Source organism: Gaeumannomyces tritici (assembly GCF_000145635.1).
Source record: "Gaeumannomyces tritici R3-111a-1 unplaced genomic scaffold supercont2.7, whole genome shotgun sequence".
In the NCBI taxonomy this organism is placed as follows: Eukaryota; Fungi; Ascomycota; class Sordariomycetes; order Magnaporthales; family Magnaporthaceae; genus Gaeumannomyces; species Gaeumannomyces tritici.
The window spans coordinates 1,242,035-1,269,128 of NW_008804551.1; the positions used below are offsets into that span (position 1 = coordinate 1,242,035).

General features: G+C 59.1%; 6 protein-coding genes across 6 annotated transcripts; 2 read left to right on the forward strand and 4 right to left on the reverse strand.

Annotated features, from left to right (window-relative positions):
- Positions 1-239: 239 nt before the first annotated feature.
- Positions 240-5,696, forward strand: GGTG_11735 (hypothetical protein). Its single transcript, XM_009229626.1, has 4 exons — positions 240-1,364; positions 1,429-4,178; positions 4,236-4,479; positions 4,656-5,696. The coding sequence occupies exons 1-4, from the start codon at positions 785-787 to the stop codon at positions 4,871-4,873; spliced, it is 3,792 nt and encodes a 1,263-aa protein (XP_009227890.1). The 5' UTR covers positions 240-784; the 3' UTR covers positions 4,874-5,696.
- Positions 5,697-6,112: 416 nt separating this feature from the next.
- On the reverse strand, positions 6,113-8,829 carry GGTG_11736 (hypothetical protein). Its single transcript, XM_009229627.1, has 2 exons — positions 8,141-8,829; positions 6,113-7,906 (listed from the first exon to the last, which is right to left on the reverse strand). The coding sequence occupies exons 1-2, from the start codon at positions 8,213-8,215 to the stop codon at positions 6,656-6,658; spliced, it is 1,326 nt and encodes a 441-aa protein (XP_009227891.1). The 5' UTR covers positions 8,216-8,829; the 3' UTR covers positions 6,113-6,655.
- A 48-nt stretch (positions 8,830-8,877) lies between these two features.
- Positions 8,878-9,475, reverse strand: GGTG_11737 (hypothetical protein; the record flags this gene model as incomplete). The annotated part of the gene is made up of 3 exons (XM_009229628.1): positions 8,878-9,098; positions 9,273-9,299; positions 9,460-9,475. The coding sequence occupies 3 exons, from the start codon at positions 9,473-9,475 to the stop codon at positions 8,878-8,880; spliced, it is 264 nt and encodes an 87-aa protein (XP_009227892.1).
- A 2,229-nt stretch (positions 9,476-11,704) lies between these two features.
- Positions 11,705-14,515, reverse strand: GGTG_11738 (glucokinase). The gene is made up of 3 exons (XM_009229629.1): positions 13,641-14,515; positions 13,447-13,526; positions 11,705-13,368 (listed from the first exon to the last, which is right to left on the reverse strand). The coding sequence occupies exons 1-3, from the start codon at positions 13,735-13,737 to the stop codon at positions 12,094-12,096; spliced, it is 1,452 nt and encodes a 483-aa protein (XP_009227893.1). The 5' UTR covers positions 13,738-14,515; the 3' UTR covers positions 11,705-12,093.
- Positions 14,516-16,195: 1,680 nt separating this feature from the next.
- Positions 16,196-18,111, reverse strand: GGTG_11739 (hypothetical protein; the record flags this gene model as incomplete). Its single annotated transcript, XM_009229630.1, has 3 exons — positions 16,196-17,164; positions 17,271-17,795; positions 17,890-18,111. The coding sequence occupies 3 exons, from the start codon at positions 18,109-18,111 to the stop codon at positions 16,388-16,390; spliced, it is 1,524 nt and encodes a 507-aa protein (XP_009227894.1). The 3' UTR covers positions 16,196-16,387.
- A 3,585-nt stretch (positions 18,112-21,696) lies between these two features.
- Positions 21,697-25,385, forward strand: GGTG_11740 (hsp70-like protein). The gene is made up of 4 exons (XM_009229631.1): positions 21,697-23,039; positions 23,125-23,229; positions 23,342-24,713; positions 24,788-25,385. Exons 1-4 carry the CDS (start codon positions 22,386-22,388, stop codon positions 24,985-24,987), a joined length of 2,331 nt encoding a protein of 776 aa, XP_009227895.1. The 5' UTR covers positions 21,697-22,385; the 3' UTR covers positions 24,988-25,385.
- Positions 25,386-27,094: the final 1,709 nt, after the last annotated feature.

The window sequence follows — 27,094 nt, forward strand, 5'->3', positions numbered from 1 at the left end:
TGACGTTGCCTTCCCTGCTCGCACAAGGCGGGTTGCCAGGGCCCAAAGTAAACAAACGACTTCCCAAACCGGCCGTAGCGCGCGGCGGGCGGCGGTCTAGCCCAATCGGAATTAGCGCTCACAGCCCACCGCTCGTGGTAGTTGCGAGTTGGGTCCTGCCTGGCCCGTGCATGGTCCAGGGGAGATCTGGCTGGGAATGCAGGACCCACACTTTTCCTTCGCGAAGAAGCCAAAGTCAACGAAGATTTGAATCGTCGCCATCCCGACTTTGGCATCATCACCAGACTTGTGCGACAGCGCCAGCCGCCAACCCTCGTGGCCTTGCCATCAAACCCACTGCATGCGACTCGGCGTAGAGCCCGTCCCACATCCTCATAGCATCATCCGAGTGACAGCGCCGCTGGACCCATCGCTTTTCTGCCGCTGGCAACCACACAAAGCGTCGTGGGCAAGCACCGAGCCTTGAGTCTTCTTGCGGGCCTTGCTTGACGCGCTTTGACCGCGGCGGCCAATACCGAACTCCCTTCCTGCACTCTCGCTTCCATCGCTCCTTTGTTCGCGACAGCCTGTGTCGGCCTTTAGCTGCGACACAATTCTAGTCCTCTTCTGCCACAGCGCGCTCCACGAACGAGCGCGTTTTGCCTTTCCGTCTTCCCCAATCTGTTTCGTTTCCCTGGCACAAACACCCGATGCTCCCTGGCAAACCTGCAACGCATCAACTGCTCCAATAATTGCCTGCACATCTCTGAGATTATCCTCCACGCGTGACGAGGTCACACTTACCATGTCATACTATCCAGCGGGGTATGGCCAGTGGCCCGACCCGGCTTCATATTCCCCCTTCTCCCAGACGCCTCAACCGATGGGCCAGTCCTCGACCCAGCGCCCTCCTCCCACGTACAACTACCCGCCCAGTACACCGACCGGTCCAGGACCCTACACGGCATCCCAAGCCGCCTTCGCCCACAATGCGACGCACATTCCTGGTCTGGGTGTTCCCGGAGCCGGCTCCCCTTCGCACTACCAGGGCCCGTGGCAGCCTGCGCTGAACTTTGCTAGATACGGGCAACAAATAGCAACGCCCCAGAAACCGCCGCCCCAGTCCTTACCGGCCGCGGCCGTCAAAGCCACGACGTCATCCACCCCGAAGCCTCCCAACGACGTTGTAGAAGAAGGCGAGCTTGAGGAGGAGGATTTCGATGACCTCTACGAGCCTCACCCCTCCGACAATGCCCCCAAATTCTCGGAGGCGCCCAGAACGACCACTCTCGGACAGCCCAAAAAGGGTAACAGAGATGCGCAGGCTGGGGCTTTCTACGAAGCAGAGCTTGGAGAGGTCGTGTCGAACCGTGGCGGATCCCCAGGTAAGATATTGACGCTGGCTCGGTCAGAGGCGCATCGTCGGAGCGCTATATCTAACATTACTAGGCCGCGAGAGATCCGGTTCCTACTCGCCGCACCTATCCCCGCGTGAAATCGATCTTGAAGCTGGCACATCTCACAAAACGAGTGATGGGGAAGTTGGTCGCGCCCAGCAAACATATGGCTCACAGCGTGGGGCGCTGCCAGCAAAACACGTCACGAACGGCGCCCATGCCCCGAACGATCCGTCTTCTCTTCATCTCACGGCTGCAACAACCTCCGATGCGCCCTCAATATCCGCTCCTGGATTTCGATCCGCCGATGAGGCGAAGAAGGAAGCTCAAAAGTCCATCCTCAGGTTGCTGCCGCTCGGTGTCAAGTTCCAGAACTATATTGATGAAGGATTTGACGAGACTATTGTCAAATCACTCTTCGGTGACCTGAACCTGCTACCACCTGTGGCACCAGCCAAGCCTTCAGCACAGTCTCCTCAGACGAAGCAGCCTGCGGCAACTGAGGCTTCAGATTCAACTTCAGCCAAGCCTAAGGATCAAGCAGAGGAGCGCAAGGATCGCATCGCCAGATTGCTAGCCGCTAAGGCAGCTAAGACGGCTGCGACTGCTCTGCCTGCTCTGACTTCCCCTACCGCTCACCCGCCGAAACCTGCTGGCGCTGCTTCTGCTCCAGGCGCCCCCTCCGCCCCATTGGCACCATCGGCCATGGCCAAGCTGCCGCCTCCGTCAGCTCCTACCGGCCCCGCAGCCCTTCAGAACTTTCCTCCCCCCTCGGCTCCCACGGGTCCAGCAGCCATGCAAAATCTGCCGCCTGCATCAGCGCCCACTGGCCCTGCTGCTCTGCGCAAAGATGCTGGGTCGTCGCCTGCTTCCAAACCCAGGTCAAAAACGGACAAGGAGCAACTTCTCAAAAAGAAGACGAAGGCCTTGCTCAAGGCCCGTCAGGCCCAAGCGCAACAGTCGGTTGCGGCAGCCTCGGCAGCGTTTAAGCCTCATACTCCTGCTGCCCTCGGGCAACCTAGCAAGGATGCGAACGCGGACACAAACGTATCTCTGCCCGAGAAACCCCCAGCACCCATCGCGCCACCTGCCTCTGAGGCCCCAGCGGTCCCGAACGCCCAGCCTGCACCTAGCGTTGCCAGCCCGTCTCCCATGAGCTCTCGGGCCGAGTCGGCGATCCCAGGGCTCTACTTGTCTACATCCGTCGGGTCTACTCAGACTTCGAGGAAGCGACCTGTTGCCGCAGATTTTGTGGACTACAACACTAGTGTCGGGACTCCCAAGCGCCCGTTTGGACAGAACCGCCAGGACTCATTCGTCATTAATATTAGTGAAGATGAGGAATCTGATGAAGACATCGAGATGGAAGTTGACTCGCCGGCAGCTGGGAGCCCATCTTCATCAAGCCAGCAGGTGGACACGCCCGGCCGAAAAGGGCCATCCATCAAGGACTTTGCCCCTCTGTCCGACGGCCCTTACAAGCGACCGCTATCCCGCACGAGCTCCAGCGGGCCTCGTCCTGCGAAACTGCATCAACTTAGTGGGGAGATCTCCTCGCTCCAGAGGAAAATTGCTGAGCTCGAGGCCAAGAAGGCGAAGAAGTCTAGTTCCGGTGCCCATACTCCCAGCGTTGCTGCTGGGACACCGATTGAGTTCCCAGAATCAGTCAAGGGGCTCGCTCCTGATCCGAGAAACAATACAGCACAGACTCACACGAAGCCACGAGGGGTGGCATCAGCAAGCGAGGTTGACAACATGGACTTGGCGTCAGCGCAGCTCATCTCAGAGGCAGCGTCCGCGACCCTTCCCCATCGTGCTGCTCAGCCCAAAAACGCCGGCAAGGCGAAGTCCACCTATGGAGAGCTTGGTGAACTGAATGCACCACGGCCGATTCACCCCAGAGCCCAACCCGGGCTTTCCGCAGCCCGTGTGGGATCCGAAGATGACCGCAGGGCCCGCATCGCCAGCATTCAGCTCCCAAAAATCGAGGCAACACTGCTAGAGAAGAAAACCAAACTCAAACTTTTGGAGCAGAAGACCAACCAGCTCAGACTGGAGATCGAGAGAGAGGCAGCCGAGAAGGAGAAGCTGGCAGAAGAACTCCGACTGCTCGATCAAGCCGAATCCGCCCAACCCACCTCGGCATCTGGGGAGCCGGAACTGGCCATTCCTTCTGTGGTCACACACGAGTCCACAGCTGCGCCATCACAGACTGGACCTCGAGCGGGAGAGGACTCGCTGGCATCGACAACAGAACATACGAAGGACTCTCAGCAAATCGCGGATGATGGTGAGGATTCCACGTCGTCAGCAGACGATGATGCCGCAGCCACACAGTCAATGGATCTTGATGACGAAGATGCGTCTACCCCAGACTCGACATCAAACCCTCCCGAACAGACCGACCAAGTGCCACCGGTTCCCGTTCAAACAAACACAGAAAGCAGTCCAGCATCCGGAACAGCCGCTGCCGATGCAGTCAGCTTAACACCAGCAACGGAGGCCAACGTCAGCCCCAACCCAGCTTCGCAGCCTCCCGCACCTGACGAGAAGACCGCCTCGGAAGCCTCAACCCCAGAGTCCGGCCAAGTTGACGAGAGCGAGCCCGAACAGCCGAGTAGCGCTCCTAGCCAGACTTCGCGACTCCCGAACGAACTGGATGCTGAAGTGCCCCAACAAGACGATGACGCCGCCGAGGTGATAGTGATTGAGGATGGATCACCTGCTCCCGCCATGATATCAGACGTCGCAGAACCCTCCAGCAACGAGATGGAGCAAGCTCAAGAGCTGGGCAACGGAGAAGTACATGCATTTGCTCCAGCGAGACATGAGTCCCGCACAACTAACACGCATCTCCAGTGCCCATCACGCCGCAATGACGTCCAGCTCACGTCCTTTACTCCTTACGAGAGCCCGCTCAAAAACTTCCGATCCTACCGCTTCCATCCGGAATACGCCAACAACGTTCAAGGAGGGCTGAAGTCCCTCACTTACACTAACAAGATCAACCCAAATCAAGAGCTTTGCCCAGATGAGATTACCAGGGGGAGATGCGATGACAAGACGTGCAGATTCCAGCACTTTGCCTCGATGAAGCCCAAAGGTATGGCCACAATAGTTTCCCTCCCCTCGATCGCTAACATGGCAATATGAGAGATGGACAACACATAACTGCGCATAATCTTCAAGACAAGCGAAACCCCCTGCGTCTCCCCGCCCCTCTTTGGTCACTGACTATTTTTTTCACAAACTTCCTGCCTCTCCGCGATGCTATCACAGATGACTACATACTCATCGAGCTCGGCCGGGCCGACGAGTTCGCTGAAGGCGAGGAGAAGAACAAGTTCATCGGAGGTCTGAGAGACCTCCTCTTGGCGTTCCGAACTGAGAAAGTCCGGGACTACGACAAGATTGGGTACGGCATCATCGAGTACCGTCGAAAGTTTATCGGCGACAAGTCGAGGGTGCTCAGCGGGCTCCATAACACCAAGATTTGAACAGTGATTCCGCTGAGGAAGCGGGCCAAGGGGCAGTTTTCCAAACCTGCCCAAGGGACCGAAGAGCCGTAGGCTCCATATCTTGCGTCTTGTTCCAACAACGAGCCATACAAGTCAGCTCCGGGCCTTGCCGAGCACATAAGCCCCCGCTGAAAAGCAAATAGGGCCGAAAATGCAGCCCTACTGGCCCGTTGGCTGGAGCCCCAAATGACCGATGACTCGGGGCCCTGATGGCCTACAGTAGACGGCATGTCACGAGACGAGCAGCGTGACGAAGCTTGTTCTCATGATGCCAGCCTTTGGCATGACCTCCGTGGACCTTGACACACTCCGGCATTCAAGCATGAACGCAGAGGTTGGCGACGGTCCCACATTGCACAGAAAGAGGGGGCTATGTATGAGTATCGTGCCTGGCCATTCTTCTACTTTCCCTATCGATACCCCAGACTCCCCACGCCAGCATTTTGCTGCCGCTGCAGCATCAACCGTAGTGTCTTCTCCAGACACTTTTTCTTTCCTTCGTCTTGAGTTATTCTTGGACTGCTTTCAGTGCGGCCGCAAGAGGTGGAGATGGGAGTATGACTAGTGGTCAAGAGGAGGGAGAGATACCAAAGCGAACAAGAGGAGGAACAAAAAAATCAATACCAACCACGACAAAGAAAGAGGTGGACTAATATGAGCTTGGTGGCTGAATAGCGAATGCGCCTCGAAACGGTGGCTGTGAAGCCAGCCTGGGGCGTCAGGTAATGCGATGAATATCAAACTTTCCAACCAAGTCAGCAGTTAGGTGCTTCCTATCCAGAACCTTGACATCTTTGCCAAGTACGGGGTTGTTCAGTGTCCATTTGGCCGTCAAACAAAAGGCCATCGCCATTGTTGGGCGACTCCGTCCTGTGTGCGTTTCTTTGTCGTACTCGCGGTGCCATCTCGGAAAAGCAGAAACACAAAGTCTCTTCCCGAGTCGAAACCGAGAACAGGAGAAAACAATGGAGGGAGCGGTGACGAAACATCCCAACATTTCATCTTCATCATTGGAGCCTAAAGGCCTGCGGGTATGAACAGCTGGCCTTGCCCATGTCAACCTTTGGATCCCCAAGGTGACCGACGCAGGAGCCGACCCGCGTAACCATGATATCTAGCTATTTTCCTACGTACCCAGAGGTGGCTAGGGTACATGTGCACAAAAATGAAGTGGACACACCCTAATAGCACGACAGGGCACACACACTCAGGGCTCAAAGAGGAAGGCAGCGGGCGTGAAAATGTATCTCTTGTTTTTAAAAACACAAAGCATCGAAGCGAGAGCCAATGTGTATATGCAGAGCTTTGTCTCGAGGCCGGACTAAGGGAGGGGAAAAAAAAAGGTAGTCTGACGGACGGGCTTCACCACATGGCGACGAAACCCGACCTGCCCAAGTCCGTGTCCTCGGCGCGTTCCCGCGTGCGCCGGAGCAGTCAAGTCTAGGGATATAAAGTACAAAAGGTATTTTTGGGGGGAAGAAGTGCTCCGCGAGCACGCATGGCGAGCAACAGCAAGTCGGATGCGGGGGTGGGTTATCTTGGGGCTAGCTGACTGCTCACCGGGGCGAGGACGCAGCATGAAAAGGGTGGGAAACTCGTGAGAGCGTTTGTGTATACAAGGCCGGGCTGTGGCTAGATTTGAATTCGAACATGAAGGTGTGGCAGATGTCTTCCCTATCCAGAGTCATGCTATGCATAATTCACAGGAAAAAAAAGGTTACCTAAAACTCGCTGCCAGAACGTGACACCGGGCCTGTTTGGTTACGGTCTCGGGGGAGAGGAGAGCGTGCCGGACGACTCGGATCCAGCGTCGGCATCTTTGCCGACTGCCTTGGGCGGCTTGGCGACGGCCGCCACAGCCCCCAGCGCAGTCTTGGGCCCATTGAGCTTGAGTTTCTTGGCTGGAGACGGGATCTTGCTGGTCGACATCTTCTTCTTGGGCGGCACGATGGGCGTGGTCGATGTCGGGGCCGGTATTGTGGGCGGCGGCACCTGTGTCTCCTTGTGGCCACCCTCCTTGGCGTCGGCGTCGTCGGGTTTGGACTCGTTGGAAAGCAGCGAGCTCGTCTTGACCTTCTCCTTCTTAGGGCCCTTAGTTTTGAGGATTACCTTCTTGGTCACGGCCGCGACGGCGGGACTTGGCTTTAGCTTCTTCTTCTTTGGGTTCGCGTCCTCCTCCTCGTCGTCGCTGTCCTTGTTGCTGCTGTTCTTGGCGCTGTGCTTAGAGCCGCCACCCTTGCCGTTCGCGTCGTCTGCGCCACCGGCCATCATTTCATCGCCATCGCGCTTGCGCGGGCTGCTGGCGCGTGAGGCCGGGAGTGGCGTGCCCTTCTGGCTCGAGGGCGGCGTGCCAGAACCATCCCCGTTGCCGCCGTTCTTCATCTTCTCGGCCGCAGCCCGGCTCGCGTTACGCCCGCTGTTGCCGATGCACGAGCCCATGTGGTTGTTCAAGCGCGTCACCAGAATACAGCGCTTGCATTTGCTGCACGTGGCCGAGGGGAAGGAGAGCACGTTTGGTGGCCTAGCAGCAGCGCCGCTCTTACCGTCTGCACCCTCGCCCTGTGAATCTCCGTCCTTCTTCTCCATGTCCTTCTTCTTCTTGCCCCTGCCCGGACCTGGCGGCACCCATGTCTGGCCGTAAATGTCGAAGCCGGGCTTCTCAATGTATGGGTGTTTCTTGCAGTAGATGATGGTCGGGTCCGGTTTCCTGGAGCCTTTTCCGTCGGTAGGGTAGAGGAGCCTCGGGAGGTTGCAGCGCGGGCACAGTATGTCCTTGGTCGTCTTAAGCGGGTTGCCCTTGAGCAGCACCTTGCCGTGGTCGTAGATGGCCGCATCCGTCTCGACACGCAGGTCGGGCCTCGTATCGTTCGCATTGGGGTCGGCGGTGTCGGAAGCCAGCTTCTCTATGCGAATCGCGGCGGTCGTGGCCCTGGCCTGTTTCTCGTCGCGATGGACTTTAAGGAGCAGGTCCGAGATGATGTTGTGGAGCATGTCGTCGAGCACCGAGTGTGCCTGTGTCGATTGCGAGCGGGCGGCACATGAGCCATGGTGTGTCAGCCAACAAAGCAGCTACAGGTGCGGGCAGCCAGGCGTCTGGGCCGAGGACGTGTTCTCGGGAGATGTAGCCTTGCTGAGGGCGCAGCACAAAACAAGAATCGTCTCGTGTGCGGCCCCCTCAGCACCTCAGCAGATGGATGCGACGAGCCAGACGCAACCAACAGGCCGCAAAACATGACGATGACTTACAAGCTTGTCCATGCTGCCGGCATCGTCCGGGGCAACAATGATGCCGGCCTTGCCCGTGTTGCTTGGGGCGGCCATTTTCTCCGAGACGCGCAAGGCTGCCGCGGGTGACTCGAGAGTGCGTCTGCCCCGGCTGCCGTGGCTTTGTGTTTTATTTTTGTTCTTCTGCTTTTTTCCCCCCCTGGGTGGCGACGGGGCTTGAGGAAGGAGTGAGATTGGAGTGAGAGCGTCGTGGGCCAGAGCCAGACAGGCAGCGATCGCCTTGGTCCGGTGTTTGCTGGGGGCAGGTGTAAATGCGATATTGCGGTTTCGGGTTGCACACTGGGGCAAAGCGATAAAAGTGAGTTTGACAGCGATGACGGCTGCGGCTCAGGGGGTCGGGGCCAGGAACTTCAGCGGAGCCGGGGGGCGGCGAAGAAATCTCAGGTGCATCGAACGAGCGCGTCGGGTGCCGGCACAGCACGAGCCTTTCGTTAGCGGACTCGAGATGGCGACTAGCTCAGTCAGACCCGAGACGGAGGAAAGAAGAGTCGAGCAAGAATAATCTGGAATCGAGAAGAAGGGCTTGTCTGCTGGCCTGCGTCTTGTCTGATCAGGCATCAACAGCGGATGCAGTCAATTTGATGCTGATGGCTGGGGTGGAAAGCACGAGGCCAAACAAGATCAATTCGCCGTCAGCTCAGCTTCGTCTGGGCAAATCTCAGGGCCGCGATTCCAGCTGAGGTCACTACTACAAGCGCCTAAAGAACCTCCTGCCCGGACGCGGAGCAGGGGTGGAGCGCCAGGCCCCAGCACTGAGCGCCTGCCCCACATCCCCTGTTATCGCGTTGGCCGATAAGCTTAGCAGGCGGCAGAAAGCCCTGACCGCCCGAAAAATTATTGTCCAAAGCGAGGAAGTATGCGTTCGGGAAGCCTGAATGCTGCTCCTGCTCGGGCTGCTCGGGCTGCTCCAAGCCAGAACCTGGGCAATGTCAGGTGGTTTTATTGCACTTTGCTCAGGAATCAGATGTCGCCGTGGAACATGGCAACCAGCCAGGTGACGCTCTCGACAATTTGTATTTCTATTGGGCTGCGGCCACCCGCCGGGCACCAGCCAGTGGCCATCTTTCCACACGCCCTGTTTGTTTGCAATCACAGCTCAAAAACAACCGACGGGCTCTGGCTACATGGCGTGCTCTCTGCATCAGTGTGATGTACTCAATTGATGTGCTAATTAGCTTGTGTTATTTTCCGCCGTGTTTGTTTTGGCTCAAAGCCAAGTGGACCTCGACCAATTCCAGCCTCTCGGCCGGGGAGATCCGCCCGCCCCCTGGCTCTCTAACCCATTGAAATGGGCATTGAATCGAACGCGATTGGGTTGGCGCCTCGCTGGCGGCAGCTGTCGAGACGGGCCAGCGAGTCGGCGCAAAACATTGAGGACAGCTGGGCTAACGAACAAAGAGAGACCGAAACACACATAGTCTAGAGGTACCCCCCATGCGAATTTTTGGTTATTTGAGTTTCCATGCTCATTTTTGAGTTGACGAAACCGGCCTCGCGGTACCTATCACAAAAAAGCAACAAGACGCACGTTTTCAGGTTTCACCACGGCCTCTAAAAACAGCCTTGAACCCCCCCGGATTTTGACTCGACTGTCTTCCCGCCTTTCCCGCTGTTTTCCGAGTGAGACGGACCAAACAAACGCAGCAACCCCGGGAGATACTTGCCCTGTTTTGTTTTTGTCTTGTTTTGCCTTTGCTTGTGGATACTCGTTGCTTTTGCAACCCCCCGCCTCGGTATGTCTTCCCGTGGTGGTGGTGGTAGCGGCGGCGGCAGTCACCAGCCCTCGATCCTCTCCTTCTTCCGGCCAAGAAACCAAGGATTACCAGCCACGCAACCCCCGCCGGCAAGCAGCAGCACTAGCAGCATCAGCAAGACCGCCGCTGCACACCCCCCGCCTCCGCCACCCCTGCCCCAACACCACCACCAACCCCCTCCACACGCCGCCGTCCCCGCCGGGCTCCCCACCCGCCCGGACTCGGCAGCCGTGGCCGCGGCGGGCGCGGCGGCGGCGGCGGTGGCGGCGGTGTCGGGCCCGGAGTGCCGGGCGCCCGAGTCGTGGCCGACGCCCCACCCGCAGGCGACGGTGGCGCCCGTGGCCGAGGCCCACGTCACGCCGCTGCGGCGCATCAACTCGCTCCTGCTGTGCGTCAACTACCCGGACTCCTTCTACGCTCGCGTCCTCGACCCGGCCGGGTCAGGGCTCTTCTCGCGCGTCATACTCTGGTCCGACGAGGGCGAGCCGCCCAAGGTCATCGGCTCCCTCATCGCCCGCCTCGAGCCCTCGCCCTTTACGGCCGGTGAAGACAACAACACCCAACAACAGAATGGGCGCCAGCAGCAGCAGCAGCAGCAGCAGCAGCGCAGATACGCCCTCTACATCCAGTCCCTCACCCTCCTCTCCCCCTTCCGCTCCCTCGGCCTCGCCGCGTCCGCACTCGACGCTGTCGTGGCCCACGCCGAGGCCGTCAACAGCCCCGGCGGCGCCGCGGCCGCGGCCGGCTGGCGCATCTCGGACCTCTTCGCCCACGTCTGGACCGACAACGAGGACGGCCTGCGCTGGTACGCCGCCCGCGGCTTCGCCCGCGCCGCCGGCGAGCCCGTCAAGGGCTACTACCTCAAACTCCGCCCCGACACCGCCTGGGTCGTCCGCCGGCCCCTGGGCGGAGTCGCCGCCGCCATTGCTGCTGCTGCTGCTGCTGCTGCTGCGGCACCGCCACCACCGCCACCTCCCAGCGCGGCTGCGGAACCGCCACCAGCACCACCAGCAGGAGCAGCAGCAGCCGCCCGCCGCCCCTCCCCGCTGTCAACCAAGGCGCCCACCGCCGCCGGATCCGCATCCGGCACCACGACGCCCGCGTCCGCCCAGGCCCTGTGCTTCCAGGACCGCCGCCCCAACATGGACTGGAACGACCTGCCCGCCGACGTGGTCGCCGCCGCCGCCGAGCGCGCTGCCGCCACCACCACGCCGGGGCTGCTGGACGTCCCGGCGCCGGCGGGCGAGGATGGCGGGGCGTCGCACACGAGCTCGAGAAGCAGCTCGACGGCCCGCAAGAAGCGCAAGGACCGGTCGTACCCCGCCGCCGCGTTTGGGAGCTGACGGGGGTGGGAGGGAGCCTTCCATTTGTCGTTTTTCAGCTCATGTTTTCGACCTTTAACACTACTAGCCCTCATCCATCGTTGTATTCCGCCTTCGTTCGAAGTCGTTCCCGGGGAGGGGCAAGCCATTTTTGTACCTTGCCTGTTTTTTCATGCCACCTCTCTCACGCATGTACTAGACCTAAAATCCCCGGTCGCACCGCCTCCCGGATCTAGAAAGCGACTTGGGACTTCGGAATTGAGATTCATTGTAGAGGATAAAGCACGCCTTGTCTTGAATTTGAATGCAGATATGGCGTCAGCTTCTGACCTTTGTGTCCATTCCACATGCGAGAGGTCTCAGGAGCGCAAATTCGGCTGCTGCACTCCGGTTCGACATATATGATGCTACCGCGCAGAGTCTGAATTCGACGCGATACAAGATGTATGCAGGGAAGTTACTTTGTGTTGAAAAGGTCAAGAATAGATAATTTTATGGCAAGACCATATACTGTATGTGCATATCCATAGGTTGCCCACCGAGCGGGAGGCTATAGGTACAGCGATGGGAAAGGTGCGTGTGGTGTCTGCTGCCAGGCGCAGACAGGGTTACTGATAGGCCAAGAAGTGTTGGTAAAAGAGACGCTTCCATTACTATTCGTCAAAAACCTGGTTCCAAAAATGGTCTCCTGCCAGCTCAGCCCAGGCTAGCCGCCTTGATTGCTGCCGCCCCGTTTAGAGGCGCGCCCGTGGTTCTCATGTGTTCCCATGCCCCTTTTCCCCAGCGCCAGATATATTTCATAAAGAGCAACCCATACAAAAAACATTCAGTCCGTTGATCAAGCCTGCTCCATTCCCTCCGCCACGAGGGCGATGAGAGCGGCGCCGACTCCAGAGCCATCCTCTGCCTTTTCAATCGTGATGCGATCCGCATTCTTCTCGCCGACGCCATCGATGGCCCTGAACGCCTCGAAAATCATGTGACGGAAGCCAGGGTAGTATAGGATCAAGCTGCCATCAACGCCAACGTCGAGAGTGTCGCCCGCGGGAAGGTCCTTCAGCCTGTCCGTCTGCAGCACGATGGCGGCGACAGCAATGGCGGAAAGACGGGCGGCTCGCCGGCCAATGGCATCAGCCACAGCCTTGAACGCCTCCGCCTCCTCGAGCGTGCACTCCGAGACGCCGATCTTCTTGATCTCGTCGCGGAGCACGCCGAGATCGCCCTTAGCCGCGACCGACATGATGGCACTGTCCACGCCCCACTGCTTAAAGATGGGAGCGGTGGACTCGATGGTTGCTGTTGAGAACAGCGACCCCTTGCCGCCCTTGTTCATGTCCAGGATTGCCAGGCGGAGAATCTCGCCCAAGAACATACCTGAGACGCGCTTCTCAAACATCTGGACGCCAGGGTTGTTGCTGTCCTTGTCAAGTTTCTGGTCGTACGGGGTGTTGGGCAGCACGTTCAGCTGGTTGTCGAACGAGCCCCACTCGGCGTTGATGATCATGTCGCCGGTAGAGTTGTCATACTGGCCCTTGAGCGGCTTCTTAACGTTGTCAAGCTTCTCGATGTAGGCGCCGTTGGTGCCGGTGCCAAAGATTGCGCCGAGGACGGCGCCCTTGTCGCCCGGCGACAGGTAGGAGCGGGCCATGAGGGTGCCGACGGTGTCGTTGACCAGGGCAGCCACCTTGACGGGCAGGTGCAGCTTGTCGATCTCGTCCTGCAGAAGAGCGCAGACATCCTTGCCAACCGCGTCGGGGATGTCGAAACCTTTTGTCCACCGGATCAGGTAGCCCTTGTTAATGCCTATCTGGTCGACGGGGAAGCTAAAGGTGAAGCCCAGGCGGTAGACCTCCTCATTACGGAAGCCCTCTTCGGCGCTCCGGGTCATGCGCCTGCGGACCTGCTTCTCGAAGTGGTCCTTGTGGTGCTCCTTCAGGAACAGCTCGATCTGCTTGGCGAGGAAAGCGAAAAGGTCCTCTGCCTTGGGCGCCGTCATGAGGTGCTTGGGGATGGCGACTGGGGTCGAGGTGAGCTCAAACGTGTTGTCGCCCTTGAGGAGGACCGAGCACACCCTGAAGTTAGTGCCGCCGAGATCGACGGCCATGTACAGTCCCTGGCGCGGACACAAGAGTTAGTTTAGGCATTGGCAGGTTGGCGATAGTTTTGCGCCCTCGCAGCATGGCAAACGTACCTTTTCGGTGCCCTTGGGGACCGCGGTGACGTAGGTAGGGATCTGGCTGAGGCTAGTTCCATCCTTCTTCAGTCCCTCGTCTAAATTTATGAGGTGTCAGCAACCCAAAATCCCAAAGCTAGCTGGTGCGTGGCCGTTGGCGCATTGACCCAGGGCCGAGGCCATGACACCGGCGGGCATGCGGAAGAGCTTACCCATCTGACGCAAGAACTCTTTGACGCCCGTGTTCAAGTCGGCGTCCGAGAGGTCGAACGAGCCGACTATGCGCTTGGTCTCCTCGGCGAGAGCCATTGTGAGCGGCCGTGAGGTCGGGGGATGTGTTGGGAACGGTTTGTTTTCGCACACGGGTTCTGGCTCCGAAAGGCCAACGTGGACAGCAGGCGAGTGGGCTGCGCGGAGGAAGGAGTGGCCCTCTAATATAGACGAGTACTGGAGCTTGGCGTCGCGTGGTAGCACAAGCTGGAGACCCTGGCGACGGGGAAGGAGAGCCCGTTGGTCAGCACCCAAGGCTTGGGGGGAATGCACACACAGGTGAAGCCAAGGAAGGAGGGGTGACGAGAAGCACACGAGACCGGTCGGGACATGCGTTGGGAAGGAGACAATGGGGGCAGAAAAGAAAAGGAGCACGTCAAGGGAAAGGCTGAGGTAATTGAGGCACTTGAGGTACTTGAGGGATTGAGCACATGACGTCTTCAGCAAGGCAAGGTAGGCTGCAAAACACCAAGGCCAAGCGGGCCCTGGCGTGCTCTTGATGGGGATTGAGGGGTAACTGGAGAAGGGGTGAGCCCGCCGTGGCGGGACCTGTGGTCGCGTGCGGGGCAGGAAAAACGCGGGGCAGGAAACCCCCAACCACAGCGCGGCCCAGCTCACCCACAGTTTGGTCGTCCAGCCACTCTCAAGATTGTGGGAAGCATGCCGCGCGTGTGCAGGTGACGAACAAGAGGGGCCCCGGGAAGGCGGACGGAGATGGGCTGACTGAGAACTGACAGTCGAAAGGACAGGACGCAGCGCAGAACCAGGGGCAGGGGTGGAACAGAAGAAACGGAAAGGTGACGCATAGAGATTGGTCAAAGAAATCGAGAGACTTACTAAGGCAAGCAGGAGGAAGGCCAGAGAGACGATTCGAAGCAGGTTGAGCGACTGCTTGCCTCGGCTGTTGCTCCTAGATTCCTGGTCGTCGGCGTCCCTGTCGGCGGAGGCGGGCGCGAGGGTTTTATGGCTCCCGCGCGCGTCGTCTCCAGCTCCTCGCTCGTCCTGCTGCTTCCGAACTCTCCCCTCCACCACCCGAACCCCCTGTTGCGGGCTGGCGCCTCTCTGCCCGCTGCCGGGGCTACCACTGCGCGAATTTCCCCTCGGGCTGGGAGAAGCTCCCGCAGGAGACGCCATCGGCGGCATGGCCATGTCGCGAATTGCGCCGCCCTGGTGGCTGCACTCAATTTCTTTTATTTTTCTTTTCGTGGCTGGCCTTCGGCTCCGTCGGCGCGGATGGCCACCAAAGTGCGGGTCTTTGCCGATTCGACTGCGGAGCTGCTCGCCGAAAGATTGGCACTTGGGCTTGAGCCGTTGGGTTGGGTATTGAGATTGGCAGGTCGCCTGCTGCCCACCTAGCCGTCAGATAGTCGCCAGGACTCGGACAGCGGCAACCATGTAAGTACCCGGCCGAGGCTGGACCGGCTGGCTGATCGTTCCACCCGTGAGAGCAAAAAGGAATTGCCCCAGGCTCTTTGTGACGGGGGAGCCGCCAGTCCTTGAATTATATGTGATATGAGAGCGTTGGACAAGTCGAGGGCGACGTGGTGGGTGCGGCGCCGGCTCTTGTTATCGGATGGAGGGCAGCTATTCCAGGGTTTTTTCCTGCTCAGTGACGCAACAAAGAGCGCGAGGACAGGATAGGGGCCCAAAGTAGCGCCGTCGAGAGGATTGAATGCGCAGCGAAGAAAGAAGGCGTTGGTCTAGGTCCGTCTGGCGTCTATCATAGGAACTGAGAAAGAGGAGCTGTTATCTGCTCCAGTCTCTTGTCTCCTGTCTCCTGAAACCTAGTCGTGGTCGGACGGGAGCACCGCCAGCGGCAGACGACGTGGGATGAAGGCGCACGTACGATGAGAAAAAAACAAGGGGTATCACGCCGCGTCACGGAGAGAATGGGGAATAACAGACGACTTCGAATTGAACAAATAGCACGGGAACAAGGGAAACAAGACACTTGTGGGATTTGGATAAAGTCGAGTCGGACATTCAAAATTAAATCACGGCTCCTCCTCCCTCTCCCCCTTCCCCAATCCTGGGTGCTATCCTGGGAATCGTTGGGGAAATCTGGAGATGGTCAATCTAACCAGGCCCGTCGGCGAGCTCCCGCAAACGGGATTGGGTGCCGTTGGGGGTCAGCCCAGGGGGCCCCTGAACGCTGTGGGGGCTGGCAATCAGGCGCCGTGTCATGTCTGCTTCAGCGGTGTGATCAGTGCGCGCGACGGGGATCTGGACGCCCGGCTCGTGGGAGCTGGCGTCAATCTCGGACGGCACCGCGCAACGTCCCGACTGGCCCAAAGCCTAGCTTCCTTTGGATGTCGCCATTGGGAATCAAGGGTAAATTGCTATACCGTGTGTGTAAGGCGCCTTATAGGGGTTTCTATTCCAACGACCCTCTGGCTCGCATTCCATCCCAGCTCCATCTGGCTAGTTGCCATGTGGCTGGCTTGAGCACTCGCAGAGGCCTGCAGATGATCCACGCTGTTTCTTAGCCACCAGCGGTCAGACTGCAGGCCCCGGTCCAGCTTTGACAACCCATTCCTCCCACGTAGCGTACCACGTATTCGCCTCTCCGAAACTTGCCGGCTCGCCCGCACGGTTCGATGGTGGTGAGCAATATGGGATACGATACCAAGCCGCCGTCCTGCCCGCTCTCAGCTCAAAAAGTTACGCCTGATGACAAAAGAGCATGCCATCAAGAGCGCCGCGCACGTGGTAAAGACTCTAAAGCGGTGCATGTCACCTGGGGAACAGACGACCGCTCGTCAGTGTTTCGTCCCAGGTCCGTCCGAGCCTCTGCCAGGTGGGGGGAGGGCGTGGGGAGGGAGAGAGGGAGGGGGAGGGTTTCGAGAACCATCTCTTTGTCGCCACCGCCGCCGCCGCTGCTGCTACTCAACCCACCTTCCTCATCCAGCGCGTGGGCCACCACCACAAAGGCGTTGAGCGGGAACCGCATGACGCTGTAGACCCGGCCCCTCACCCCGTCCTCGACGGCCTCGCTCTTGAGCAGGCCCATGCTGGGGAAGTAGGCGCCGACGCAGGCTTCGACGACGCAAAAGACCCAGAAGAGCAGCCACTCGCGGCCCGCCGCCACCACGGCCGCCGACAGGCACGCGCTGACGCCCACCACGGCCGCCGCCAGGACCGCGGCCGCGGCCTCCCGCCGGCCCCCGGCGGTGGCGTGGCCGGACAGGGCCGACCCGGCCATCATGCAGCACATGAAGCTGCTGAAGATCAGGCCGAACGGCAGCTCCGTGGCGGCCCGGTCGCCGCCCGTGGAGACGCGGTCGCGGGCGGACTTGAGGGCGGGGGACCAAAAGAAGATGAAGAGGTACATGGACCCCTCGAAGAAGCAGGTCGTCAGCCCCAGCGTGAACATGTTGGCGTCCCGCACCATGACCGAAAGCCCACCCGTGACGCTGCCGAGTGCGCTGCCGCTGCTGGAGGCGGGCGCTGTGCCGTAGTTTTCTCGCTGTAACGACCTAGTTTGTAACTATTTCCAATGCCGTGCCAGAGCCGCACATCACCCACCCATCCTCTTTGTGACCAGGGCAGGGTAGGGGATCACGTCGACGTACCCAGTTCCTAAGCATAAAACAAGCCGCGGCGGCGCAGGACCCAACCCCCGCCACGAACGGCCACGTCCGCGCGCCGCCCATGGCCGAGACCAACACGTCGCCCGCGATGCCGGAAACTATGGCTACGACGCAGCTGAGCGCCGTCATGGCGCGGAGCACGTCGGCGAGCGGCAGCAGCGCGCGCGCCCCGTCCCCGAGCGCGCGGTGCTCCGACACCATCCAGGCCTCGAAGGCGCTGCACAGCAGCGTGGTGCCGACGCCGCCCGCCACGCGACCCAGCAGCAGGACGACGAGATCGCCGCCGCCGCCGCCTCCGCCGCCGCCGCCCCACAGCACCGACAGGCAGGCGGCCGCGTAGGCGAAGCAGTAGGCGAGGCACGCCGCCCGCCGCCCGTGCCGGTCCGCCAGGGCGCCCGCCACGCCGGCCGAGAGGGCGCCGGCCGCGAAGCCGGTGGCGTACAGGAGGGCGACGTGCCGCTCCGGGAGGCGCTTTTCGTACTTGTACACCGCGTATATGTATGGTCCCTGCGTTTTTTTTTGTTTTATTCTCGTCAGTGAGGGCTTGGCTTCGTGTTTCTATCGTTTCCCCCTGCCTGGGGTGCGTGCTTAGGTGCTTTACCTGCAGCCAGTCCGCAGCCACGGCCAGCGCGTATGCCACGAAGAAGTCGTACTTGAACTTGGAGGCCGCGGCCGTTGCCGACGGCAGAGACTCGGGGTCCTGGACATCCCGGTGCTGTAATAGGGGGACTGGTGCTGGCTCACGGGGCTGGACCTTCCATTGCTTATAGAGCAGGTAGGCGCTACCAGTGGCTAGGACTGCGAGGTTGACCTGGTAAAACATGCCTGTTCAGAGCTCTATCATATGTCTGATAGGTTCTTGCTTTCACCCGGCAGGTTTCCTCTCTGGTCTGGTCATTAGGGAGCACTATTTGACTATTCCGCAAATATGAAGGAGCGAGCGCTCGGATGTTTAGCAGAATTTGAGCATCTCCGTGTCCTTCCAACTTCGAGCCATTCCTCTGATGCGATTATCTGTACGCCTGTATGCTCTTTTGGATGTTGGACGAAGTTACTGGTTTCAGGGGTTTAGACACACAAAGACCTGCAGGGCAGGGACACCAAGAAGCACACAGATGACGCACAAGATGTAGCCACGAGAGAAACTACAGACAAACAAGGGGGAGACGAGGATAACTGTATAGTCGCTCCAGAGCAGGGTCGACTCGGTGGAAGAGATTATGCACAGGAAATGTTCCAGGCCAAGTCTAGGAGCACCCACAAAATACCATCTCGGAAACAAGGTCACGCGACATAGACTCTCAACGGCCGCAACGTAGGTCGCCGCGAGGCAGAGGCAGTAGCAGGGCACCCGCACCCGGCGGAAACAACACCAGCCTACCAAATCCTGTGTGAGGATTCGAAACGCGCGAGGGTGGAGACTTGTTTTTCCGGGTAAACAACTTACAAGACACAGACCTGGTGGGTAGCCGAGCTTGTGTCCCCCAAGCTCGCGACTTCCCCCGTCTTTGAACGAGACCCCCTGGGCGGCAGATGGTCTTGCATCGACGATGGGAGGGTCCCTACGGAGCCTAGACGGCCACATCGGTGTTGCTTTGTACTAGTAGGCAACTCGGCGCCCTGGCTGAGCAATGCATTGAGCCGGCTGAGAGAAGCTGTTTTGTCACCAGCACAGGGGGTGCGCTGACGGACGGGAGGGGCGTTTGTATAGGTAGGCAGATGGACGATACGGGCAATGATGCGCGTCCGAAGTGCCTGCATGGCCTTGCGTCTCCCCCCGCGGACGAGGTTTCCCCCGACTCCCGGGACGAATAGAGGACATTGGACGCCGCAGAAACGCGTCTGCATGATCCTCTCAAGACGCGAGCGAGAGTTCGGGCATGTCCGTGCCCAGACATTCCTGCCGCGGGACTTCACCACGTGAGGATGAGATGGCAGGTGCGCTGGGGGGATAAAAAAAAAAAGCCAGCCTCGGCGGGATCCTCACCAAACATGCCCGGCTTCGCTGCTAACGGCATGGGGTTTAGACACTTGGCCGACCAAGGCCTGGACGATGAAATCTCGGCAAGGCAGAGGAGACCTGGGAGCTTGAAAGCTGCGGGCCAAACAGGACGGAGAGCGGGGGCCGGGGGTGTTGCGTTTGGCAAGGATGCGGCTTGAGGGGATCTGAGGTGTCGTGTGATAGTTGAGGGGACCTGTTCCTGAGAGGGTTTCCGCGTCAAAAGTGTCATGGCAAAGTTGGGATGGAAGAAAATGGCCCGCACCAAAATCAAGCCCCCTGCCAGGTTTCAGGAGGCTTTGAAGACTTGGGGCCACGCGAGCCCTAGGACATGGTCGGCAGTCGAAAAAAAATGGGGAAAGAGACGTTTCGGATAATGTGCCTGGAGGACGGCTTTCCAGCATGCCAGCCAGCATGCCTCGCCCGTCGACCCGGCCAGCTTCCAGCGAAGGGGCCGGCATGCGGCTGAGCGGCAGCTTTTCCTCTCTCCTTTGGGCCAGCCTTCCACGATTCTAATACCTCCGCGGCACGGTCCGTCTATTTGATTGGACAGCAGGGTGGTGTTTTACGACTGTACTTTTCGGACGAGCTGAGAGATCTGTCAGCTCAGCCACCCTTTCTTTATGTGGCCTGTTCGATTGATGAATGGCCACGAGAGCCGAGCTCTAGGAATCCCCGTAAGCGTGCAGAGAATTGATCTCCCTCAGAAACCACCCCGCAATTTGGCCCGCTCACGACGGAAACCCCACCGCCCGCCCGTTGGCCTCTGTCTGGTCCTTTCCATGCCGCTCAGTTCAGGGTTGCTAACTCCATACAGCAGAGGCGGGGCTACTGTGTAGGTTGGCGTTATCAAATACATTGCTGACGCCGGCCCCGGTTCACATTTGGCCTATGTAATAATACAACGGTAGGCAAGTCCGACGCAGAATGGAATCCCACATTTCCATGCATGGGGCGGGGGATGATGGCTGCACTGCTAGAGCATGTCATTCATTGTCCGTCCTTTGCCCCCATCCCACGTTGTCTTTCGGATCGCCTCTTTCCGCCGTCACCTGGCGCCTGCGCCGCACATGCGCGGGGGAAGGGAGGCGAGGGGAGAACAGCTTCAAAGAAAATCGGTCTTGGAGGAGCGGTAGGAAACAAAGACTTGAGAGAACACGTGTAGCTAGCGAATGAATGGCCGGCTTTTCGGAACCCTCCCTACCTTAGCTTTCTCGGTGACAAATTCGCACTGTGACCCAGTTCAGTTGTGCCCCTGGAGAAGCAGGTGGGCCCCCCGTCAGATGGACAACAGCTCGCGCTGCCATGCGACCGGGGGGTCGAGACCAGCATGCTGATGATCCAAAGGGGCACGTCTTGGGCTGATACGACGTTGCTTGCCGCAGTGACGCTTGATTCCAAGCAGCGCGGAAGTTCTCCGAATCTCCAGGGATTGGTATGGGATCTGGCAGCAATCAGGATTGCCTGGAAAGGCTGAGCAGAGGATGCCCGGGTCTTGACCCTGGCTAGAGAATGTGTCCGACGGTTGGTGTGTTGCCAAGTGTGGTTAACTGCCCCTGGACTCCAGCCCGACAGTCTCCGCCCTTTGGTCTGAAGGGAAACGTCCACGACGGCTCAGATTATCGAGACGAGCAAGTCTGCAACAGTTGCCGTGTTGATCGAGCCGTGCAACCATGTTCCTGACCAACACGACCACGACACTAGGCACCTGGACGCTTGCCCCTCCCTCCCTACTTCTCCTCTCCCTTCCCTTGTTTTCCCAAGCACGCACACCCAACTTCCCTCCTCTTCTCCACCGCCTGTGGGAGGATGCACGGCACGCACACCAGTCTGTTGGCCTGCCTCAGCCTTATGCGCCTGGAGCTTGGTAGCGCTGTCAGCTGGCGCACTGGCGTGCAAAGCTGGGATCGGGTCCGGCCCTCAGCCAGCAGCAGGGGTGGCTGCCCCTCCATCGGAAAAAGCCTTGATTCCACACCGCATTTACAGCCCGAAACGGCTTGTGAGCCTTGCCAATACTGTGCTTTTGCAGCCCGCCGCTGCTCCTTGACGGTCAAGAGCGCTTCGGCAACTGAAAACCGACAGTGGGTCCTCCTGGGGACAGAGACAGTAACAAAGCACGTCCTGAGTTCTGGGGCCTGGATCCTTGGTCCTGGGTCTTGTGAATTCCGGCCGTTTGAGTCGCTGGGCAGCAATTAGCCTTTCCCCAGCGCTATCTCCAGACAAGCACACGGGACACGTACAGTCCAACCCGCACAGTACGCACCACAGCGGCGCCGTAGCCAGCAGCCCCACTCTAGCTCTTTCGGCTGAGCCCAATTTGGAGCCCCCCAGCCCACCTCTAGCGCAGCCCACGCCTGCCGCTTCCCTGGGGTCTCGCGCAGTGCTGCGCTGGCTGTGTCCCTCCTGCCAACGACGTTTGCCTGGTAGGACTTGGGCGAAAACCAAGCGATTTTTCAAGCAGAAAAAAATACACGAGGAAAAAAAGTCCTACGTCGCCCGTCATCGGCCAGCTCACCTAGAGCCCCTCTCGTCGTCGGTGCAGAAATCGCACACGTTTGCGCCCGCACCGCCCGTCTCCTCCACAAGTCCACAGCCAGCCTGCAGTCAACGAGAAGTCCACAGTCCACCGGAGTCCTACCCAGTCACCCAGTATTACCTACCACCACTACCACCACCACCGCTACTGCTCCTACTACTGCTACCACATCCGGGAGTCGCATCCAGCTGCTCCTGCCTCTGCTGCCGTCGCTACCTCACACTTGCCTGGCCCCCCGCTTACTCGCGCGCTGCCACCCCTCCCTTATCGTCCTCCACCCCTCTCTGCTCCTTCGCCGCCTTGAGTCTCGTCCTGGTCCCGGCGCCTGTCCTGCGAAGGGACCCTGCTTATCGGCCCCCAGCCCGCCAGCCTCTTGGGCCTGCTCACCCGCCTTTTTCTCCAGCCGACACCTCACATCAGACGCGCACCCCCTTGGGCTTAGGTCCCCTCAGGTCCTACCTAAGCTCAATTAATCTCGCCTGTCTCGCCGTGCCCTTTCTTCCGTCCTCTTTCTTTTTTTCTTTTTTTTTCTATTCCCCTCCTCGTCGGCGCCCCGTTCCATATGAGTTCTATGAACTCGCGCTTCAAAGCCTTGGGTTTTGGTAAACGACGATCCACAGCCAGCATACAAGGCCCCGAGGCCCCAACGTCGCACCAGCAAATTCCGCAGCAGCAACAACACCAACAACACCACCCGAATACCCCTCCCCCTCCTCCCATCCCGCCGAACTCGTCCGGTCCACCACAACTGCCGCCAGTCTTCCCCGTCCGTCCCGGGCCAGCGCCCTCGATCCAGTCCTCGTCGTCGCAGCAGAGCCTTGCTGGAATGAATCACCCAGGCGCCGGCCCCCGCCCGCCTAGTTACACGGCAAACTACCCGCCCCAGCCCGGCGGCCCGGCACCTCCCCTCGGCCGCACCAGCCCCCTGACCAACCAAGGCCCAACCCGCACTCCGCCGTCCCAAATGGTTGGCGGGCCTCCTCCGATCAACACGGGCGCCCCCGGCGGCGTCACCGGCTACCCTCCGCCCATGGGTGGCCCGCCGCCCATGACCAACGCCCCTCCGGGCTATGCTGGCGCCGCCGGCTACCCCCCGCCGGGCCCTCCCCAGCCCCAGGGCAACATGCCCATGCCCGCCGCCTATGGCAGGAATCCCGCTGCCGAGGTCGAGGGCAACAGCAGGAGCAAGGCCCAGCTGATTGTCGGAATTGATTTTGTATGTTTTGCTTTCGTCCTTGATATGTCTGCTCCCGCTTTCTCCTCCTCATTCGCTGACCCTGCCCATCCCCGATCCTGCATAGGGCACTACGTTTTCTGGTGTGGCTTTCGCTTTCGCGACCAACAACGAGGCGAAGGAGGACATCATTACCGAATGGCCTGGCGCCGGTTCGTACACAAAACAAAAGGTCAGTTCCCGTGCCTCTTGTCGGCACCACCGCCAGGACCCAAGCGCCGGCGTTGCCATAACCGATATGCCTGCAGAAGCTGACGGTGTGGTCCAAACCACTCCTTCCGTAGATTCCCACCGTCCTTTACTATGACCAGTACCAAAAGGTGGTGGGCTGGGGCCCCGATATCGCCGATGCCCTGGCCCCTACCGGATACCCCAAGCCCGGAGTGCAGAAGGTCGAGTGGTTCAAGCTCCAGCTGATGCTTTCGGGCAACACGTACATCGACCCCATCAACCTGCCGCCCCTGCCGCCCGGAAAGTCGGAGATCGATGTAGCGGCCGATTACCTATTCAAGCTGCGCCAGGCCATGCGATCGGCGCTCCAGAAAACGCTCGGCGAGGTCTTCAACCGCGAAGAGCGCAACATCCGCTACTACCTGACGGTGCCCGCCATCTGGAACGATGCGGGCAAGGCGGCGACCAGGGCTGCCGCCATTCAGGCCGGGTTCCTGCGCGACGAGAACGACAACAGGTTGACACTAGTCAGCGAGCCCGAGGCTGCCTCGCTCTTTTGCTCCAAGGCTGGCCTGCTAAACCTGAAGGTGCACGACGCGGTGCTGATTGTCGACTGCGGTGGTGGCACCGTTGATTTGATCGCATATGAGGTCGAGGACGAGAACCCCTTCACCGTGGCCGAGTGCACGGCTGGTTCGGGTGACTCGTGCGGTTCGACGGCGCTGAACCGCAACTTCAGCAACATCCTGCGCACCAAGATCCGCAAAATGAAGCTGCCCGACGGGTCCAAGACGGCAGGGCGTGTGTACGCCAAGTGCATCATGGATTTCGAGAACAGGATCAAGGCCGATTTCCGTAACAACGGCCAGAAGTGGGCTGTCGACGTGGGCATCGAGGCCGAGTTCCCCGAGGCCGGCATCGAGGAAGGCTATATGACATTCACCAACGAGGAGATCCTGCAGTGCTTCGAGCCCGTCGTCAACCGCATTCTGGAGCTGGTGCGCAACCAGATCATCGCCATCCAGGCCCAGAACCGGACGCTGCAGAACATCCTGGTCGTCGGTGGTTTCGGTGCGTCTGAGTACCTTTTCCAGCAGATCAAGCTCCACGTGCCGCCTCAGTTCCAGTCCAAGGTCGTCCGGCCCATGGACTCGGTAGCTGCCATCGTCAAGGGTGCCGTCACGGCGGGAATCACGGAGCGGGTCATCACGCACCGTGTGGCGCGCAGGCACTACCTGATGGCGACGCTGCAGCCCTTCAAGGAGGGTTACCACCCCGAGGCGTACCGTGTGCCTTCGCTGGACGGAAAGGACAGGTGCAAGTTCACGCGCCAGATCTTTGTGCAAAAGGGCCAGAAGGTCAAGATTGGCGAGCCCGTCAAGGTCTCCTTCTTCCGCCAGGTCGCACCGGGCGCCACCCTCATGTACGAGGACATACTGTATGCGTGTGACGATGACGTGTGCCCGGAATACACTAAGGATCCCCGTAAGTTTTCTTTTCCTGTTGAATGGCAGACCTTGGGGGATGAAAGACTGACCTTTTGTGCTCCGGAATCGTAGGCATCAAGGAGGTTGTCACGCTCACCTCTGATCTCTCGCGTAAGAACCTTGAGAAGGACTTTGAGCGCATGGACACACCACAAGGAACCTTTTACAGGGTGTACTTTGATATTTACCTGACGCTCGACGGATCCGAGTTCAGTGCCGAGCTGGTCTGTCAAGGAGAGGTCATGGGACGGTGCAGGGCCCGCTTCAGATAGAAGGTGTCGAAAATCCAAGCGGGACGGGGGCTATCTTTTTGGTTCATACCAGGGCTGTATAAGGGGAAATGGGGGAGAGGGCTGTCCTATTATATCCACCTATTCTTATTCCTTGATGACCCGCTTCTCGTTCTCCCCTACTGTTTCTTCTTCCATATCCTCCATTCCGCGATTTCTTTCATGTCTTGCTTTATTTCTTGTTTGACATTCCAGCAAGCTGCAGGTTTATAGAGCCTGGCCATGCATGAAAGCTTCCCTCCAAAAAGGGTCAGATCTCGGGCGCGTGTAGGACATTTGGTTTTTATTGCCGGCTTTGAATAAATGGATACCTACCTCAAGATATATACTGACGTCATGGCGGAGAGGAAAAGCAATGATGAAAAACAAAAGAACAACCACCCTGGTGCGAAGTGCCGTGAAGGAGGAGGGGGAACGTATCCGTCCATCTTGCCAGTCAGGCATTTGTCAGCCCGCCAAGAGCTTGGATGAGCAAAGAGGAGGGGAGGCCATATGAGGACCAAGTAGAAGTGAAAGATGGATAAGGAAGAATCCCCGACGATGCAATAGTACGGCCGTTAAAAAGACGTTATTGCTCGGCAGATGTATGTGTGAAGCATGCAAGGGAGGAGCTTGATAAGGAAATCCAGGTTTTAGGGCTGCTGTCACCCCCACGTTGGATGACAACGGCACAAACGGGTGGCGGCAGGACAGAACGTGACAGGGGAGACAGGAGGAGGAGGAGGAGGAGGGGGATCCATGGGCGTCTTGTGTTAAGGGCGGGCTTGCATGCCACCGCCAGCCGCTTGCGCTCTTGCTCTGAGAGCGTGGGGTGTTGTATCAGGTGAGTTGTGCATACACACCTACCTACCTTGACGTATCGTGATGCTTTGTTGGTTGGTGGGAGGTGGGAGGTGGGTTTGCGAGGCTACCTGCGTGTAGGAGAGGGCAGGAATAGGCTCGGCCTTCCTCTCTCGGCTTTTGTCTCTGGGGGGCGGGTTCTGTCTCTCGTCTTTGGGACAGTGACTTGATGTGACCAAGGCCACCACAACTCCTCCTTGCGTGTTTTTTTCCTCCCCCTTTTTTCGGCCTTTGATAACATGTGGTCTTGTCTCCGGAGTTGCTTTTGTTTTGCCATCCTCTCCCGGCCCAGCTTGCTTGCTGCCCAACAGCCTTGCTTTGGTATACTTTGTCCATACGTGATTCAACCCGATTCGAGCTCCGGCAGCTACCTGGCGAATACTCCCGAGTTGGCCTTGTCCGTACAGCGTGGAGACGAGTACCGGGAATGTATACAAGACGGTGTACAACGTGGAAGTCTTATAACAACAGACATGGGCAGACGCGGCGGAATATAACGCTCCTCAAGTGGGAGAGAGTGTTCATGTTCATGTTGACCGAGTGGGCCTTCCGTCTGCTGCATAGGTAGGTGTAGGTACCTAGGCAGGTACATAATTTGCTTTTCCATGTTTTCCTGTGCTGTCCCATTGTGTGCCCACCCGTCCTGCTGGCGAGCTGCAGCTCGTGTATGTTGTGGGTCGCAGGGCGGGACAAACTCGGCAGGGAGGATGGCGACATGAACCCAGACGACATTTTTTTTTTTTTTTTTTTGGCGTGGTTTCTTCTTATCCTCCATGTATTTACTTACAGAGTATACATGAGGAGAAAGACGGGTAAGGCGACTTGGGCCGGACCCGGCCGGTAGATCATGGCACAATTGGCCCCCACAAAACAGCCCATGACGTTGTGTTTGCTATTCCCTTTTCCCTCATCCCCCTCTCATTTCTGCACTTTTTGCGCTTTTGCTGTTTTGGGCCGCTGTGGGAGGAAAGTGGGTGGTGGGCAGCCTACCAGCGAGCCTGCAGCTGTCTCTTGTCGATCCCCACGCCTTCGCACACCCCCTGTCCGTCCTGCCCACCACATTTTTCCTCGTTTCTTTTTCCTGCCCAGCCCAGCCCAGCTCAGTTGACCCAACATCCGGAAACGACAAGTCGTATTCCGGTATATCGCTTCTCAGCATATACCTAGGCATACACACCACATAGCAGGCAAACATGCCACGCCAGGCACCCCACGTCCCGCGGCTGGCCAACGTCGCCCTGCATTGACC